Here is a 21459-nt window from a genome sequence, read left to right on the forward strand (position 1 = left end):
ACATAGGGCGAATAGGAACCCACGGGACAATTATGCGTAGAAACACAGAAATCGGTCGAAAAATTTCAATCGCGTTTTTCTCAGTTGCACTTTTTTGAACATGGGACAATTATGCGTAGAACGGCAGTCTAGAGCATGAAATTATTTTTTTTTGTAAAACAATATGCACTTCTGAAGAGAACCAAAGTTAGTTTACATCCATAATTAAGTATTTTAGTAGAAATTAATCATCAAAATAATATAAACATACCTACCTAAACAAATTACTCCTGAAAAAAGGAGGTTTTTTGATCAAGTTCGATTTGGAATGTTTTGTTTAAAAGTTCTATTGCAACTCAAAATGAATCTATTGGCGTAAACTAAAATCCATTTTTGTAATGCCTTGTCTGATATGAACTGTTTGGTAAAACGCATGGTAATATATTTTTCAGCAAATCAACAACTGCATAATAATTCAGTTGTTTTCACAGCTAATCAAAACTGTCATAGATCAAATTACTCGTAACCCTTTAAATTTGTCAATCACAAATAAACAACTTCTTCTTCAGCATCCCGTCTACCGTAAAGACCGCGGCGGGCGGTAGCTTTTTATAGCCCTTTACCACATTAGCACCAACAGAGAGATGAGAGTAGAGAGGTAAAGTTTACGCTTCAGAACAACAGAAATAACATGCTAAACAAACAACAACTTGCCCAGTTAACCAGCAGATATATGCCTATAAAGCGTTTTATTGGCTTGTACAACAAACCGTGAGAATTGTCCCTTTGAAACAACGAACGGTGAAACGTCGGGGAAAAACTCCCTCCTGTAGTCATGTATGTGTGTGTGTGTGTGATAACCCATGGGACCGTACGGGAGAGATCAAGAGGGACCGACCGACCTGTGTCCTGGTCCACATTTCATTGGCTCTTTTCGAGTCGTTCACCGTCCAGAGCGGCTCATAGGGAGCGTGTTGTTACGGTGTGTAGTGCTGGTTAACAGGCAATTTGTAGCAACTAATGGCGGCACACTACATTACATGGTGTCTCAAGAAAAGGAGTTAAGTGTTGCCTTGAAGTGATGTGGCTTTGGATGGGGTGGGATTTACGAGAGCACCATAATTGACCTTTCACAAGGAGCTGATGATGCATTCGATACGTGAGATAAATGAATCAATTATCACCTCTTTCATCGAACGCTCGCACCGAGAAGAGGGTAAAAGTCTTTCGCAGAACATTCAGATAGCAATCTAGCACGAAGGCTGCTTGAGCATACATTATTTAGCGCGAAAAGTTGTCTCCTATGGAAAACCGGAACAATGGCGCCCATTGTCCCAGGGGCAATCCCAACTGTGCGCCATTGTTGGCTTTTCGCACTGACAGAAAAAAAAAGAGTAGACCCCGTTGTCATGTTTGTGTATTTTCGCGTGTACACAAACACATTAAGCGTGCATGCATAAATGTTACACGGTGAATCAACAATAAAAGAAGGGCTAAACCACTCATGAAATAGATCCATTCATCTTAATCAAAACAGTTTGCCATCATTATGAACAAACAGAACTGGTGTGTTACGATAGCGCCGCTCTGTACTCTGACTATAGAGCATCGTCGTCGTCGTCGTCGCGCGCTGGGTGTTGTTTGGGTTATACACACTTTGTTGATGTTCCTTTGATAAGCTGGGTTGGGTATGATTCGTAAACGAGAAGGCAAGGCAGGGCGATCTGCTAGAACAGCCAACCAACACAATAGTAGCGGGTGTACCGTATCATATCTTGTGTTGTGTAGTACAAACTTACACATAAAGGATTTCCAGGAATCTGAACAGCCTGAAATCGGGGGTGAATCATAAGACAAAAAAGGCTTGAGAAAAACTGTAAGCACATCTGATACTAACCGCAGCTGAGTTTCGTCCATCATCTCATCGAACGATGTCACTTGTAAAGGTTCTGCAACTCAATAGGCGATGGTGATAACGTTGATTCTTGTAAGCAAAAAAGAATGTAGCCGTTTGATTTTTTTGTATAAGTCGTTCCAAAACGTGCTAATCTTTATTTATCATGAAGCCGTCAAATAGTAAGTTAAGCACGGTGTGAGAATATGGTTCTGATATTAGGACTGTTTAGTACACGGAGAAACTTAGCTAGAGCAAATTTCCCATGCTCATATTTTTATTTTTATTCTAGATGTTTTATTTTTCATTGTTCAGGAAGGAAGTTGTGTAAATTTGGTTATGCATAATTATCTTTTTTTCAATCAGATAATTTTTCTTCAATTTCCAATCACTTCCTTTGCCTCATTTCTGTGCCGGGTTCGGTGGTGTAGTGGTTAGCGTGGTAGCCTCTCACCCCAGTAAGGCCTGGGTACAATCCCATTTTGGCATTTTTCGAGACGAAAATTGCCTGATCACGTCTTCTATCGGATGGGGAAGTACAACGTCGGTCCATTTGCGTAAAAGAGGTTTTGGGGTGACTCACCACACATAACCTTCGGACACCTATAAATGAGCAGAAACTTTCAATAGAGACCACAAAAGACCCGGGGGTCGGTAAAGTGGATTGCTTTGATTTTTATTGCCATTTATTAAAAAATTCAAGCCTGATTTATAAAAAATTTGAAACAAAAATTACCACAAAGTGCTTCATACATTTCTACAGCTTGTGATACTGTTCACAACATGACAAAATATAAATGAATTCAAAAAAATCTAATGTCCGATCTGTGGTGCAAAAATCAAAAATAAAAAAAAAGCTTTAGAGTGCACTACGGAAAATACAAAAATAAACAAATGTATTCTTTTTTTTTTTTTTTTTTTTTTCATAACTTATTTTTATTAGGTCCTTTTAGGTGCTACGACCAGGTTAGGACCGAGGGTCAATGGTACAAAAATAATAAAAGAGAAAAAAAAAAAAACGTAACTGTAGTAGATGATCATTTTCCCGCGCCATGCGTCAACAAGTGTGCGATCACATCGATCTGTTCCTCGGGTGTCTTGCACTGCCTCAAGCGTACTCGGTATTCTCGGTAAATGGCCCACAGCTCCGACTCGCTGTACAGCTTCCGTTCGCCTTGTTGCTCCTTCGGGGTTGCACCGGCGCCGGCGCCAGTATCTTCTCGACTTCTTCCTGCGGGACGAGGATGTTTTTCTTCCGTCCCGACGGACGGCACCGCTCCAGGTAGCGGAGGAAAATCCGCCGCGGTAAACACGGCTCCTGCAGGAGTCTGTTTGTCCTTCTTCCATGCTGGCGGCTTCGGCTTGGACGCCTGCTGCCTCGACTGGATGAACTGCGCACGTTTGGGACAGCTGCGGTCCAGACCCTCGTGGGATCCAGAGCAGTTGACACACTTCTTGGCTTGCGTTTCTTCTGCTTTGCACTTTTCCGTGCTGTGGGCACCCCCACAGCTGCTGCACCTTGGCTTGAGATGGCAGTTACTAGTTCCGTGACCGAACTGCAAGCAGTTCTTGCACTGGGTCACGTGCGGTTCTTTGTTCCGGTAGGCCACCCACCGGACGACGACTGGTCCCACTTTCTTTACCTTGCTACTCAACTCCTTCAAACTGGTGTGCCCCTTGGGAAAGTGCACGATGAAAGGCGTCTCATCGATGGCGGGAAGCTGCTGCTTCCGCCTGATGGCGTGTACTGCCAAGACGTCCAGCTGATGTTCCGTCTTGAGCAGCTCCTTGATGTAATCTGGTTCCGCGTTCGGGAGACCTCGCATTACTACCCGGTGCGGTCTCGCACTGCGCTTTCCGTGCGTGTAGAACTGCACCTTGTTCTTCTTCAGGTGGGCTTGCACCGTGTCGAAGTCGTCGCTCGAGAAGCACGTAATTTTGGTGCCGTACCGCGTCAGTTTGTGTTCCGGCTGGACATCACATGTCGACATCACCTTCGCAAGGCGGGTGAAGCTCATTTCTTTCACCACCAGCGGCGGCTGCTTCTTCTCCCGGCCGAATTGCCGGGTGCTGGAACCACGGGGGTGGTTTTTCTGCTGCTGGGTTCGCATTGTTGTTGTTGTTGCTCTTCTCCGCTAGCGGGCTGAACTTGTTGTTGCTGAGCAGTTTCTCCACTTCCTGGCCATCGCCGACGTTGATCTCCTCGTTAGCCTTCCTGCGCCGAACCTTGATCACGGGACGAAATTCGCCCCGTCCTCTCCTCCTCCTTCGGAGTTTTCCACCTCCATGCCCGTCGCCGCCTGCGTTTTGGGTTGGAACCCGTCCGGTTTCTCCACACACTTTTCTTCATGGCCGCGTTCCAGTAGAACGGCCTTCCATCCTCGGTTCTATGCTCCGTCCACTCACTCTCCGCCGTCGCGGCCGCCGCCATGGCCGTCGGCGAAAGTTAAAAAAAAAACACCGTCAAAAACGCGCTCAAAAGACACACGTCTGTGTATTATAAAGTTTATAAACCATTGAAATGTATTCTTTATAGATAACAATTTAATTTACATCATATTCGAATTATTTTTTTGTAGCGTTATTTTTTGTATCAACTTCATATATTTTTTGCAATGGTGTTATAATTTTTTGGGGAATTTTTTTTAAATTTCAAAAAACACTAGTTTTTTTTTCTCAAAAATCATTTGTTCATGTAAAATTGTGTTTGCAATCAAAAAGTACCTTTGTGAAGTTTTAATTAAGTGTATAATTTTCAAGTTATTCAAGGCCATTTCAAATTTTATTTCAAATTTTGAGATTTATTTTTTATTTTTCCATTTTGCTGAAACTTTGTCAGTATTTTAATTAAAAGCTTGGCCCAGATAATATTTATATCGAGTCCGAAAAATAGTACTTAACACATTCAAAATTGGCGAAGATTAATTTTCGAAATTCCGAGTAATTTTTAAAATTAAAAGTTGACCTTTACTGATATTGTCCAGGGATTTTTAGGTGACGTTGCTCTTGCCAACTATTTCCAAGAAGGAAATTTTTGTGAAAAATGCAATGCCCTACACCAGGTCTGCTCAACATTTTTAGGCCTGCGTACAATTTTAAAAATTTTAATCGTCAAAATAACATATTTTTTTAACATAGTTTGAGTTTTTTAGTTGTCAAGTTCGTCAGTCAAATTATCGAGTTTTTCCCGAAATTTTCCTGATTTACCATCGCCATGCATGGCCTTCATGGGTACAGGCACATTTTCGACTAACATAAGACAAATAAATAGCGAATTTTCCTAGTTGATTGAATCCAAATTACAGTGTACTCACCCACTGAAACCTTTCCGTTTGTTGACTGGTGATGTATGCTGATTCGGCAGAATGCAATCATTCTCTTGGGGAACTTCTGAAAAAAGAATAAAAATAAAATAGTTCATTAAAATTGGATTCCACTGCTCGAAAATGGACACTTAAATTTAGTGCTCTTTCGGCCAAACAGCACGACAATCATCATCCCACAACAACTTTAAATAAAAACTCAATGGACCGTGTGTCTTTCGGCCTTCAATCGGTCTGTTTGATTTATAGATGCCATAAAACCAGCCGACGATGACCGTTTGATGCCATTTTCAGTGCAAATCTGGCCACAAATTTTACCCCCACACAAGGGCAATAGGACCAGTTTCTTTCGATTCTTCCCCGCTGCGGGGATACCACCATTATGCTCTGCTCACATGAAATGCAATTTATCAATCCTATTTAATTCTCATTGAATTGCCCAGCGTTGGAGCAGTTCCGAAACTAGAACGCTCCAGCATGGAAGGATTGGGGCAAACTGGGCAGCAAATTCAACCGCCAACAAAGCCAAAGGCGACCTTCAGCCGCGTTTTGCCCCACATCGTTCCATATATGGGATACTTGAGCTCTCCCTCTCGGACGGATTCATTCCGCTGCAAGTTGTCCCTCGCGGTGTCAGTCAGCAGCTTCAATGCCAGAATTGGAGCTCGTTTTGCAATTTATGTGTCGTACACACAGACTCGGTAGGGAAAAAATAGGCTGACCAGAGTCGATGACCAGCCCACATCCTTAGCCCACTCTCCGGCACGTCATTATTTGGAGCTGAGAAAATTTGAATAAAGTGTCACGAAATTACACTCCTCAATCGATCGACAAGCGCTACTGGAGGCAGTAAAAATGCAAATTTCTTGCAGCCAAGTGCAATTCTATTTTATTTTACCATAATTGTGTCCTACGACTAGTGGGGCCTTCATCAATCGACAACTTTGTTGCCGCTGCTAGCAAGTCAATCGAAACGAACAAAAAATTCAATTAAAATTCCTATTTCGGGATCCAACAAGAGGAGCGAGATACTATGCCGACAGTTACACATAAGTTAGAATGCACTTCTAGGTCAATAGTTTCAAACCATGCCTACCTTTACCGCAGTCCTACACACAGCAATAAATCCAGAATTGAGTTTTGCAAATTCAGTCGCGCAAAGCCAGTTAACACCTTTGGACGTTGAAATGTGAACACGAGCCACCTTCGGAAAGGTGCCAATCAAAGGCGAATGTTACGAATGAGTGAGCAATGATCATTGACCAAACGGCAGAGCGACGAACTGAACTCGAATCTCAGGATTCGAACATACGACCTTTGAATTGTTTTTCAGCAGGTATCGTATTACCAATTTGAGAATGAAATCTTCTTTATTGTAATCACAATCACTATGTTACAGTACTTCATTTCCTTTTTACCAGAGTGAAATTAGAAAGAAATCCAGAATAATCTAAAATGTTCAATTTGTCCCACTACAAATTTCGCTAACTTTTTCCTATGTACATAGGAAACCCATCGCGCATTTATGGTTTTGAAAAAATAATCTATAGATAGAAATAATCTTCAAAATAATGTTTAAGCGACATAAGCTTTGAAAAATATTTGCAACGGCCTTAAGGTGTTTATGAAAAAAAAATAGTTTTTTGGATTAATCAATTCAGCCTAACGTCGTAGCGAGTTGGTGTCTTCTACACATTTAGAGCTCATCAAAACAAACATTTTTATTGCAAGAGAATTCAAATTGTTTTTTTTTTTAAACAAATGTTATAGCCATTTTGAAATGTGAATAACTTAAAAAATTTGTGGAGTTTGATCTCGATCTTGAAAGTATTTGAAGGTACACATTCTTGATTACATTTGCTGCATATATCTCGGAGGTAATGTTTGTTTAACTCATTTTATCCTAATTTAAAAATGAGCATTTTTTAATCGCATAACCCATAATCTTTTTATACAATCGACCAAAATTTGTTTCGAGAATAAATATCTGGAGTTTTTTTTTTAAAGGTCCAATAAACCATTTTCAGTTTTTGCTGAGGTAAGGCTATAATCCTGCTCTAAAATTGAACTTTTTATTTAAAGCTCGAAAACCCACCTTGATGTATGCATATCGACTCAGAATCGAAAACTGAACAAATGTCTGTGTGTATGTGTGTGTGTATGTGACCAATAATGTCACTCAGTTTTCTCAGCACTGGCTGAACCGATTTTGACCAAACCAGTCGCATTCGACTTGGTTTAGGGTCCCATACGGTGCTATTGAATTGTTTGAAGTTTCGATAAGTAGTTCAAAAGTTATGTATAAAAATGTATTTTCGCATATTTTCGGAAGATGAATAAATGGCAGTAAACTGAACCATACATCATCGTGTTATACATCGTTATTTAGGTAATCGAAAGACCTTTCCAACGAATCTACAACATTGAAGATCTGGCAACCCTGTCTCGAGTTATAGCCACTTAAGTGATATTTATGTACTTTTTTGTAGCCGGATCTCATTTAAATGTATGTAAACAATGTCCGGATCCATCATCCAACCCATCGTTGATTAGGTAATCGAGAGACCTTTCCAACGAGTCCACAACATTGAAGATCTGGCAACCCTGTCTCGAGTTCTGACCACTTAAGTGATATTTATGTACTTTTTTGTAGCCGGATCTCACTTAAATGTATGTAAACAATGTCCGGATCCATCATCCGAACCATCGTTGGTTAGGTAATCGAAAGACCTTTCCAACGAGTCTAAAACATTGATGATCTGGCAACCCTGTCTCGAGTTCTGACCACTTAAGTGATATTTATGTACTTTTTTGTAGCCGGATCTCACTTAAATGTATGTAAACAATGTCCGGATCCATCATCCGAACCATCGTTGGTTAGGTAATCGAAAGACCTTTCCAACGAGTCCAAAACATTGACGATATGGCAACCCTGTATCAAGCTATGACCACTTATGATGCCATGTGTGTTTTTTTGGACCAAATTTGTGTCCAAACCCATCATATCACATATCACCCATTGTTGGAAAAGAGTGAGGAAGGCACCAACCACATAGGTGGATTAAGTTAGTTTTTTAATACCCCTGACTCAAGGCGGTTTCAAAAACACCCAAAAAGCAAAAACTGGAAATTTGGTTATTTAGACCTTAAAAAAAAAAAAAAAACTCGGGAAATGTTCTTTTTGGCAAGCTCTACAATTGTCTTGAAGGGCCCAAAAATGTACAAAAAGATCTAGTGCTGATAAAAGAAGAAACAAGTTATATCTCAAATATTTCAGGAATCAACAAAATAATAAAATTAATTCCTGGAATATTTCAAATAAAAATTTACCTTGACCCTTCACATTTATGCCAATTTTCATGTTTGAGGCATCTTTTGCGCTAGAGTTAAAGATGGTGCAACACTGGTACAAGAGAAATACTTTTTTTTTAAAAAAGGTGATTCTAGGAAAAAGTCGAAAATTTTGTTTGAGATTCAAAACCAAATTTGCAATTTTTAAAGGCATTGAAAGGTATTCTTTTAAATCTTCTGTTTTGCAATTTAAAAATACTTCATGAAGGAAAAACACCCCTGCAAAAAATAGTTTCGAAAAGCAAAAATTAAAAGGGTACCTGATTTGTACTGATTTTGATGTTGCTGGTTGCTAAGATACAGCCTCTTGAAGTTTAAATTTTGTGAAAAATGAGTTTTTCTCAGTCATCTAACTAGGGGAAATATACCCTTTCTCAGCCTGTTTCTATTACCGGCTTATTAAAACTTTGATCATGAATTAAAGCTTTCATAAAGTGTTTTTGACTATTTCAAAATAATAAATAGCTCAAATAAAAATGAGCAAGCAATATTCTATTGTTAGTTATATCTTAAAATGTTGTTTGCGGCAAACTGCAAAAGTGAGAAATGGCGCAGGGAATAGATTGAAAAGCTTTTTGTGACGAAAATGGGTATTTTCCCCCTAGTGCTCATTTATCAACTTCAATGATTAAAAAATGAAAAATGAAGTGAAATTTTCTGCACGTTTTTATAACAATGAAAAATAATGCCCGAATGTCCAAAATATTTATTTATGGTCCTTTTTAAAAGTCCAAAAGCGATGACTTTCTGACGATGACTTAGTCTGTCAAAGGTCCCTGTTTCGATTCCCGTATACAACACGTTTTTGTTTTGACGGATGAAGTTTGCTTTGGAAATGAACTCGAAGGCGTAATTCTCTCGGCCATCTCGAGCACTGTTCTCTGTGCCCGTAAATGGTACCACGATTGCTCTCTCGGACGATTGCTGCTCAGTTTTGACATAGGCTGTTTGGTCCAGACACCGTCGAAGCGGCATTTTAAAGTTTCATACGACTTTTTCAAATGTTTGGCTAGATTTTTGAAACTAAGGTTTTTTTTTCTTGAAGGTCCAACTAATACTCTTTCATTTGAGTCCAAGCGAGCAAAAATCAGATTTTTTGGAACATGAATACTTTCTAGCGATATGAACAACAATCCGTAACCATCGTGCTGCTTAGCTGTCGAATGGATAAACAAATAAGCAGGAATGTGAAGCTTAAACTTTGCATCCAGCATAAGCTGACCTTCAAGTCTTGATATTTTATGAATCAAAGTGATACACAAGCAGACAGGACATCACTTGAACCTTTTCTTGAACACGCCATATGTTTATAACTTTGAGTTTTCGAGAGAGTTCATAACACATTTTCATACAAATTACTAGTTCTACCCAATTTTGAGGATGAAATTGAAATAATTTAGAAACAGCAATTCACAAATTTTGCAAATTTTAGAAATGATACACACATCAACAAATGATTTGTTTTGGATTTTTTTTTAAGAAATGTAAATCCAAAAAAAATATTAATGGTTCGTTTATCACTAATTTCAACATTATCGAATAAATCAAATCAAACTTTCAAGACTCACACTCAAAGAAACTTACACCAGACTTCCTCTAACATTGTTCAATTACAGCAGATTTTCCAACAGCATAGTTCAGCACTAAACAGTTTATTGTTAAACCGCACAACTATTCACATGTGAATTTCACAACAGCGTTTAATCAGGCACATGCACTCCAAAAATAATTACAATTATTGTAACATTTGAACACTTCCCACTCCAAATTCGACCGTGCTGCGCATTTTCAATGTCCGCCGAATTGTATCGGAATTTTATTTTTTTTTTCTCTTACTTCACGCGACCGAGACGCGACGAGACTTGGCCATACCTCATCCGGAGAGCTGATTCTGCATACTGCTCGTCGTGGTCGTCGCGACATAAGCGCGCGGTATATGGCGGCTGGGCCAGTTAGACTGAACCAGTAAGTGTGGTGCGATACAGTGCCGGGATTAAGGTTTTTGTACATCGTCAAAAAGTCTTTGGGAGAATTATCCAACGATGTATAAGAAAATCAAATATCCGGCATTTAAATGTTGATGAATTACCTATGAAACCGATATTTCATTGCAGGGGTAGCAGATCTTTGAGATTATTGTATAACTCATCAATAACTAATGAATAAATGAACAAAATTACGGTTCTACAATACAAAAATGTATTCAGTTTTCATCAAAATACCAATCTTAAACAAATTTTCAACATTTTTTTTTTACTTTCCATCAACAATATTTGACAAAAACATCAATAGAAAAATTTCATAGTACAACCACAGCTTCCAGCCAGCACTGTTGCAAGCTAGCATACCTTTCAAAGTTCTGAAGAAGCAGCAACAAGCGGGACCTTGAAACACTTTTGTTTACACCGTGTCTCATCTCATCCTACCGATATTCTGCGCCATAACGCCATCGAATTTTTAAGATGAAATCGCAACTTATTTTTGGAATTTATGAGCTTCTTCCCACCTCTTTAGCGCGCCGTGGCGTGTCGTCCTGTGCGCTATAGGTTGTCTACCTCTATGTCGGTATGTAGGTCCGTTAGGGTGATCAATTTTTTTTTTAATTTACAACAAATTGAAATAAAAAAACAAAAACATAATATTGTCAAAGCTGACTCTTAAATTACTATTTTTTTTTCGAATTACGCCCGATCACCCTAACATCCGGCTACACTTTGGCCAGCGGCAGAAACTTGGGTTGATCTAAATAGTGCGCGATTGGAACACACGTTACACTGTGCGGACTGTGTCTAATTAGCCAAGGGCAGAGAGGTGAGAAATGCGCGTTTTGAGAGATGAAATTCTGCGAAAGATGATTTACGGAATTTAATTACCCCAACAAGACACCGATTTCGGATCCCGTACGAAACCACGCAACCGTCACTGCACGCTCCGAAATTCCCCGTTCTGACACCCGTATTTGCGCCAACAAAAGTTTCTGCCTCGCCCCCCCAAAAGGAGAATTTTCTTCTTGACACATGACAGCGCGTACACAGCCAAACATGGCCATGTGCTGGTCGTGACTAGCCAACTACTCGCCGTGGCCACAAAGACCCTTGCAGAGGAGTGGGACAACACCTCCTCTCATAAGGCCTGGATGCCTTGAGTGTGAGTTTCGCACTCTCCAAATTGATATTTGTAAAATGAATTTAATCTACACTCAATCACAAATACAAACACACGTCATCACCACACAGCACTTGCTCGCCTAATGAGTTGCTCATTTGAATATCTATGTTAAGTATTGTGCTGTTTTTTGAGTGTCATATCGCGGAGAGCCAGTTGATATGTGTAATCAAAGCTTTCAATCATCTATATAGAATCGACAAATTGAAAATCGTCAGCAGTGAATGAATAACCAAATATTTGGCTCATTTTATTTCCGTTTTAGTCATACCGAGGTCAGTAAATTTGGATTTTGATTAAATTTAAATACTACGAAGATTATAAATACCTTCAAAAATTATTTTCAAATTACGCCTTTCAATAAGATAAGACAGTGTCTCATTAGTAAAAAAAAATAATTCCGACCTTCTGTGACCGGTTCCAGATGAAATAAAAGTTTTGCAATGCCGTTGCGCAAACATTTCTTTTTCTGATCTTCATAAACAACAAAAACGCCTGCATTTAAAAAAAAGTTAATTGTGATCATTAAAAAAATGTAACCGAAACCCATTTAAATCCATTTTCCTGAGTTTATAATCATATTTAGCATGTTTGGGTTCAATTAAGATATTTTGAATATTTGAGAAATTCAAATATACAGTACTTAATTTTTAAGTAGTACTGATTTTTTAGAGAAAAACAAATTTCTTAAAAACAAAGATATTTCGAAAACTATTTTTGAAAAACTTCAATGAAATGTTGAATTCACGGCTTGTACAGTCATCCCTCATATTCGGAACAGTTTACAGATCAGCCAATGTTCAAAAAATCATAGCAAATCGGTAATTGAACTTAATGATTCGCTTTTACCTTCATTTGAAAGCTTTTCATGCGATCTTTCGAATGCTGTATCGAACAACTGCAAATTTTTACTTTTATATCAAGTTTTTGAAGAAAAACTTTGACCCTTGAAATCCACAAATTCGAAACACTTTATTCTTACGGATGTAAACAAACTTTGGATCTCTTCAGGAGTACATATTTGTAACAAACTAATGACTTCACACACTGCAACCAGTGAAACTCAAGCTTAGTGATGTTTTATCCATGGTCTGATAACTTTTTTTTGTGAAAATATCAGTTAAATTCAGGTGTTCCACAATTGTGGGAGACACAATAACATCCCACAATCATGGAACAGGCAATTTGGAGGCAGTGCTTTGCTGCTCTGGATAAAATAGTCTTTTAGTGAAGTTTTTTGTTCAAAAAGTACTACTTTTACTAGTGAAATAGCAAGAAAATGTCCAAATAAAGGTCCTAAAAATAGTAGGGTCGAGAGAAAAGCTGCATTTGGCATGCTATTGACAAATTATCACATAAGTGTTCCGAATTTGTGGGTATTCCGAATATGTGGGATGACTGTAGTTTATTTTTGATAAATTTTTGTTTTTTTGGTCAGAGTCGAGAGACATGAACTTCAAAAAATATTTGCAACGACATACGGTACTATATATCTTGTATTGAATATTTGGCCTTTTTTATGAAATGCGGTCTTGATTTAAAAAAAAAATCAAAACAGTTTTTTTCGAAAAGATCGGAAAATTTCACAAACATTGCATTTTTTTTAATTGAAAATTGGATAATTAGCTACTGAGATATTGGCATTGGAAAATATAGGGCTGATGCATTCAAAATCATGAAGTTTGATACGTCGCATGACTAATTTACGCTGTTTCCTAATGCGGTTCCGGATGTGGCCACCGGAGATCAGTGGAACCGGTTCCGATGGGTCATATGATATTTATTGGTTTTTTGTTTTGCATGACCATTCATGGTAGAAGAAAGCGTATCAATTCACAATTGGATAAATCTGATACTAATTTAAAAAATCCGGATCTTCTGGTGGCCAGTAATCCGGCCACCGGTCCGTCCGTGCAGTGCAATTTTTCATCGGATTATTGTCCTTGGTGCAAAAATGAAGCTAACAATCGATGGTTTGCGCAAAACCATGTAGCGATAATTTTTGGTCCCTTTTTCCCACTGTGAGCTGTATACTGGCTGGCTGGTCAACGATTCAGTAGATTAGATTGATTTTTGATTGAGTACTCCAGAACTCAAGATTTTCATAATAGTATTGTCTTGAAATGGGATTTTGCAATTTTTTCAAATGAATTATTGTTAGTAAACTATTGAGAAAGTTCAAATTCCTAATAAAAATTGTTTGAAAAAGTCCATTTGGCAATTCCGCTGTGAAACTGTCAACTTTTCCTGTCCTTCTGGAGAAACGAAACGGCCTACTTTTCCCTACCAATAACAACAGAATGGAAAATTAATACCTTTCAATACCAGTGCTGAAAAGTTCTACTTTTCAACACTGTAATGGGTGATTTTACTAAACACATGGATGTTTGACATAAAATTACATTTAAATAGAGCAATTCCATGTCAAATAGGGAATCGGTTGTACCCGACCCTCTCCGATTTGAATGAAACTTTGTGTACATGTTATCCTAGGCATACATAGGCCATTTTTGTGTATATGGAGCCAGTTACACTCGATAATGACATTTGAGAAGGGCGTAAGTGTTTTAAATATTTTTGTATTTCGTAATTTAAATATTGCTGTATCTCAAAGCCGTTGCATCGTATCAAAAATTGTTCAAAGACAAACTTGTACGAAATTTGACGGGCTTTCCGAAAAAAATACACTGGAAGAAAAATACACTCCACTTTTATGAGATTTTTTGATTTTTAAGTGAAGGTGAGCCCACGATTTTTTTTCGCTCAAAATTTTTGTGAAAATAGCCTAAGATGTTACAAAAAGACTCACGAAAAATGCAGGATGGAGCAACTCACCTAAAAAAATACAAAAATCCTTTGACCACTTTTTGATACGATGCAACGGCTTCGAGATACAGCAATGTTTAAATTACGAAATACAAAAATATTTAAAACATTTACGCCCTTCTCAAATGTCATTATCGAGTGTAACTGGCTCCATATACACAAAAATGGCTTATATATGCCTAGGATAACATGTCTACAAAGTTTCATTCAAATCGGAGAGGGTCGAGAAAAAAGTACCTAAAAAATTCCTGTTTTGGGCTGGAATTGCTCAATAGCGTTTTTCGAAATTGCAAAAATGTTGTAAGCAACTCGTTGCAAAACTTGATTTTTCAGCACTCGTCGTATTTACGACTCGAATCAGAATTCGACATTGAAAACATCGATACTGGCAGTGATCGTCCTATTATTCTCCAGTATACATTCAAACAATCAGCTGCGTTCTATAGTGCCATGTAAACATAAATAGAAACTTAAATTTGATTCATTCAACTATAAATTATTAAAGAAGAATAATCGCATTAATCTAGAGTGCAATTAGCCAACCCTGTTGACAAATGGGCCTGACCTATTTACCTATGTTTAGAACCGAACCGACCTCGCCGGAAGATAGATGTCAAAAATATTAATCACCATGAAAAACACCAACAATAAAAGCAAAACACGAGTCCAGGCTCCAACGAAACGACAAAACCGCAACTCTTGGACCCGGTGATATTATTGACTCTCGGGACACTGCCAGAAGCACTACGTGCGAATTTGTCAGAACGAATCCATGGGTGTGAAGAATGCGCGTTCGTTTTCACTAAAGGAAAATCGCCTATATTTCACGGCTCCACTTTGTTTACCAAGGCGAACCAGTCAACCAGGTTCTACAGCGGTGGAGCCGCTGCGAGACCAATCATCCTAATTGAAGAATACATTTGCAGGATTAACACTTGGATTACAAAGTGCGGCCGGCCCGGGAAGGTGCAATTTGGAAGCCAAGCTTGAACAGTTATTGGCTTCGGTCGGGTGGAATTATTCAAACAATTTTGAGCACCGCACTTAAATTTCAATTCTTAACGGGTGTAATTTTGCAGAATCTGCGGTTGCGGTCGTGGCCGAAATCCAAAGTATTTCGCAATTATTTATAGCAAATTGCTCCAAACTGTACAGTTATATTGTTATTATGCACATTAAACTGTGAGCTAAGGGAGAGGAGCCAGAACTGTCCTCTTCACAGTGAGATTTTTCAAGGAGATGTTGCCAATGTTCAATGAAAATTTGAAGATTCTTGAATTCTTGAAACAATAGTATGAAAAATTTACTCATAATCTATTAAACATTGTTAGTTTGCATGGCCTCAAAGACAGGTACAACATCTGGTGTCCTCTTCAAATAAATTAATTAATAAAATAAAAACGTTACTTAATCCACCTTATGGTGGTTGGTGCCTTCCTCGCATTCATGTTGTATTTTAGGTTGTATTTACAAATTAATTTAAGAGTTTTCCTTTAATTTTTTTTCATTTATTTTTTATAATTATTGATTTTACTTGAACAGCAATTTTCAATTATTTTTTTACCAACTCTCCAAAATAAAGGATAAAAGTCTCATGAGTTATAGAAAAAATTAAAGAGTTCGTGTAAATCTTTGTCGAGACAAAATGATGCAGCAACATAATTAATACAGATTTTTTCCAGAAGAGACGCAGACACTGCTTAAGCAATGTGGCAACCGGGCGATACGCATGCAAGGGGGTGTGGCTGCCAATCCCCCGCGTGGACCAAAATCCCTACGCATGCTGCGCGGCTCTCGCGCGTAAGCAAAAAGATCCGGCCTTTGAGGTTATGCAAAAATCACCCTTTTTTGCAGCTACAAAAAAACTTTTTCTTGACATAACTTTAAAAGTACTTCATTAAACAGAATAAAATTTAATAGGGTCTTAGGGGACCCCAAAACGAACAGAATAAGGCGGATCCGGCCAAAATCGGTTCAGCCAGTTCTGAGATAATCGTGTGGAAAAAAAATCATGTCTACACACATCCCCACAGACATTTGTTCAGAATTTGATTCTGAGTCGATAGGTATACGTGAAGGTATATCTAGGAGTCGTATTTAAGAAGTTCATTTTTCGAGTGATTTTATAGCCTTGCCTCAGTGAGGTGAGGAAGGCAAAACTCACCTCCTAACGCGTCCGGGTCCCGCTGCTGCTGGTGCTGCTGCTGTTTGCAGCTCAGCTTGCTGTGGGAGGAGGGCAGTGGCTTCAGCACCGACACCGGCACCAGTCCTTCCTGGCTGTCGGTCGAGTTGATCGGCAGCCGCACCAGACAGAACTCGGGCGCCCCGGTGCAGTTCATGTCGATGACTTCCACCTGGGCGCCCTTCGTCACCGTCAGTTCCGAGGTGCCCTGGGTCGCGACGTAGTCCGCTATCACCCACGTCACCTCCGCTAAGCCGCCCTGGAGGAGGAGGGGAAAGAAGAAAATTGATTAGAATACATTTATATGCCACACTAATGATGGGAAATAATCAATAAACAACACTGTGGATGCAGTTCCATTTGGCAACAGATCATTATAAACGGGCAACGAAGGGGAAAGTTCCGACCCATGCTGCACTCAGCTGCTTTAATATGAATAATTAAAAGTGATGGTGTATTGATTTTTATGTTCACTGGAACTGGAGCTATTTATAGGTGGATTACAATTAAATGATCGTGGCAAAAAAGTTAAGGACACGCAACAATGAGTTGTTTTTTCCGATTCTTTAAACAATTATTTGGAAAAATAAAGTGAGGGATTTTTTTTTTTGTTTTTAAATTTATATTTATTCAGACTTTTTTCTTCCATGTACATTCATTCAGTTAAAATATTATTGAGTGTCCAATCACAATTGATGACTTTTCACCTCAATTTTAAATATGCACTAGCAACTTTCATTTATTCATGAAATATTGTAGCTTTCGCTATTCAGTGATTTCAAATGTAGGAGGTCCTACATGTACAAAAGGGAAAAGGGATACCTTAAAACTAACTTATAAACTATATAAAGAGCGGATCAATGCAGCTGAAGACTGCAATGATTTTTGTCGAAATGCATCAATTATCTTATTGGACATAACATCCAAAGTGTCAACTTCGGCTATTTGATGAAGTTCGCTGGTGCTGAACCAGGAAGGAAGTTTCAGAATCATTTTCAGAATTTTGTTCTGAATCCTCTGAAGTTTTTTCTACCTGGTTAAGCAACAGCTTGTCCAGATCGGCACAGCATAAAGCATGGCAGGTCTGAAAATTTGTTTATAAATTAACAGTTTATTCTTGAGACAAAGTCTAGAATTCCTGTTTATAAGTGGATACAAACATTTAATATATTTGTTACATTTAACCTGTATAGTTTCAATGTGATCCTTGTAAGTAAGGTTTTTGTCAAAAGCAAGTCCAAGATATTTCACTTTATCCTCCCACTTTAAATTTACCTCATTCATCTTTATAATGTGATGACTTTTTGGTTTAAGAAAATCAGCCCTTGGTTTGTGAGGGAAAATAATAAGTTGAGTTTTTGCAGCATTTGGAGTAATTTTCCATTCTTTCAAATAAGAATTGAAAATATCCAAGCTTTTTTGTAATCTTCTTGTGATGACACGAAGGCTTCTACCTTTGGCGGAGATGCTTGTATCATCAGCAAAAAAGTGATTTCTGACATCCTGGGGGCAAATCAGCCAAGTCAGAAGTAAAAATATTGTATAAAATTGGACCCAAAATGCTTCCTTGAGGGACGCCGGCACGTACAGGTAGTTGATCAGATTTGCTGTTCTGATAACATACCTGCAGAGTACAATCCGTCAAATAATTTTGAATAATTTTCACGATATAAATCGGAAAATTAAACCTTTTCAATTTCGCAATCAAACCTTTATGCCAAACACTGTCAAATGCTTTTTCTATGTCTAAAAGAGCAGCGCCAGTAGAGTAGCCCTCAGATTTGTTGCTTCGAATCAAATTTGAAACTCTCAACAGCTGATGAGTAGTTGAATGCCCAAGGCGAAATCCAAACTGCTCATTAGCGAAAATTGAATTTTCATTAATGTGCGTCATCATTCTATTAAGAATTATTCTTTCGAATAATTTACTAATAGATGAAAGCAAACTAATGGGCCGATAGCTTGAGGCTTCAGCAGGATTTTTACCCGGTTTCAAAATCGGAACTACATTGGCATTTTTCCAACTATTGGGAAAATATGCCAAATCAAAACATGTGTTGCAAATTTTGACCAAGCTACTTAAAGTTGCTTCTGGTAATTTTTTAATTAAAATGTAAAAAATGCCATCCTCCAGGGGCTTTCATATTTTTAATTTTTTTGATAGTAGAAAGTGAGGGATACTCCGCTTGAATTGATGCTCTACCTTCAGAGAATTCGACAAATGTTAAATTTACGTCTAGATTTACGTTTAAAAACTAACTAGATTTGAAAAAAAATATAAAAATATTCAAAAAATTTAAATACGTTCCGTAACCTGACCAACGTAATGCAGTATTTTTACCTTTTCTAATTAACTACAATACACGGTCGAAACCTCATAATAATGCTCAATACTTTAAAGGGAGACCTGCCCGGTCGCCTGGTGTGTCGATCACAAAATATGTACTCCTTCAACACTGTGCCAAACCGAGGCAGCTTATCGGGTTCACATTCTAATTATACCCAGTCATGCAGCAGCAGCTATCGGAGGCTTTCTTTTGCCCACGCGTTTCTCTCGGGTGCTATTTTTAGTAGGATGTTGTTCTCGGCGACACCAGCATTATGTGTATCCATATTTATGTAAATAACAGCGATTAACCCGATGAATAAATTCAATAATATCGATGACGATGAGGGCTAGTTAACTTCAAGCGATGCAAATTACAAAATAAACACGAAAATTGTCTTCCCCGAAATTTAAATTTACAAAATAAGCTTGACTGTGGTTAAAAATACACAGAAAAAAATATGTAAATTTACACAGCAAGTAAATGCTGTTTCTTATGTAAACTCACTCAATGTAATGTTGAAATATGATGTAATGAGCAAAAAGTAATGGAAATTACTTCGATGTAAATCTAAATCTAATGTAAATCATGAATCTAATGGAAACGTTGAGCATGGAAACTCAAATCTGATGAATTTCTACCCGCGTTCAGCTTCCTGTAAATTCCTATTTAATGTAAATCATATATCCAATGTATTTCTGCCAAACGTTGACTTCAAAACTACCCGAACTAAAAATAGTTATGTTTGGTTCTCTTTCTATCGCTCTCATACTTCGCTGGCTCACTGCCTGTGCCTCGACCTGAACAAGTTGATGCTTTAGCCGCTCGTTTATAAAATGCGAAGATGGCTCAGTCGGCAGCGGGTAGCAGCAGTAACACCGAACATCCTACCCGTCGTCCGTTCGATTCCAGTCCAGCATTATTCCACTTGACCGTCGACGAGAATGCGTCCCCTACCTGTGAAACAACTTTTTAAAATCAGAATTTCCTTTTGCTGCCCGCTTCAATCATTTTAAAATAGAACATAGGCCACACCCTTTTCCTACTTCAATCCAAGTCGAGCTTCTCATTCCCATTGGCCAATCAGAATTAGTTGCTTTGAACTAATGTAAATTGCTAAAGTAATGTAAATTCCAAAACTAATGTAAATTTTCAAAACTAATGTAAATTTCCAATAAATCTAATGTAAATTTCCAATGAACCTAATGTAAATATACATCATTTATCATGATACTTTTTGGTACATGATAAATAATGTAAATTTACAGGAATATTTTTTTCTGTGTACATCTTCATTTATTCTACTGACAATTATTCAAAGAAGAAGTTTAGCACTCTCCAACCACATAAAACATCGAACTGCAACCCACACACATCTTCCCAACGAGTCCAAATTGATGACGTTGGTTATGACGAACATCCCGGCAAACCCACACCCCGCTCCCATTCTCTATCCATGCCGCCGTCAACCCCAGTATTTGCGGAAAAGCCCCCGGTTTAATCCACCCCGGCAACGCCGATAAGGGCAATTAGTACTTCCAGCTTCTTCTTCCTCCGCAAGTCGCATGAGACTGTGAACGTAAAACACAGCATCGAAAATACACACATATTGAACCATCATCGACTCGAAATTGACTGATGGCTGGAAAATCCGCAAAATGTGGAAAATGCGTACAAACACGCCCTTGCTGCTTCTTCGCGTCGACGGGTCTGAATAGCAGATGTGTTTACACCAGAACGGAAATCGTATACCTAACCTATGCTACGTACTCTCCGAGCTTTTAGAGAAGCTCCTAATCTCCTCGCTCTCTCTCTCTCTCGTGCTCTTTTTCTCACTCACGAATTGGATTCTTATCACACCACTCAATTTGCTTGCACGCTGTTAAATTAATGTATTTTTTTTACTCTTTTTCTGCCTCTGCTGCTGTGTAATTCGATAAAGGTAGCTTTTGCAGCTATACTAGGAAAGGATGGATTTTCTATTTTCCAAGCATTTCTTTACCGTTTCCGTCTACGTAAGGTAGTATAGAATCACTTCTGAAAACTCGGTTCAGATGTTTGATAAACTATGATTGGTATTCGATCCTTTTCCACAAAAATCATTATTCAGAACTACTTAAAATTGTTCATTTGCAGTCCTTTATAAGAGCTAAAAATTAACTAGTATTTGCAGTTATGAGAAAAAATTCAACATGTTGAAACTAACCAAATGAAAAAAAATATGGATATGGTTACATAAATTGAATAAGTTTTACCTAATGTCATTCGAGAGTATTCCGAATATTTAGATTTACAGAGAATAACTTTTACAACATTGTTTAATTTAAAAAAGAAATGCAATTTAGTATTGGAGGTTGCGTCCTTTTGAAAACTAACCCGAGATTATTGGTATTTTAAGGGGTTACATACATG

The 21459-nt window shown here is 38.2% G+C and overlaps 1 protein-coding gene across 3 annotated transcripts in view; it reads right to left on the minus strand.

Moving 5' to 3' along the window:
* Positions 1-21459, minus strand: part of LOC6033474 (triple functional domain protein) — a 142378-nt gene that overhangs the window by 44328 nt on the left and 76591 nt on the right. For all 3 annotated transcript variants that reach the window (XM_038265374.1, XM_038265375.1, XM_038265376.1), the window contains exons 7-8: positions 16703-16979; positions 5188-5263 (exon numbers count right to left, since the gene is read on the minus strand). In XM_038265374.1, the coding sequence (XP_038121302.1) occupies positions 5188-5263; positions 16703-16979 (353 nt within the window). The remainder of the gene's footprint in view (positions 1-5187; positions 5264-16702; positions 16980-21459) is intronic.

The sequence above is a fragment of the Culex quinquefasciatus genome, chromosome 3, assembly GCF_015732765.1.
Source record: "Culex quinquefasciatus strain JHB chromosome 3, VPISU_Cqui_1.0_pri_paternal, whole genome shotgun sequence".
Taxonomy (NCBI): Eukaryota; Metazoa; Arthropoda; class Insecta; order Diptera; family Culicidae; genus Culex; species Culex quinquefasciatus.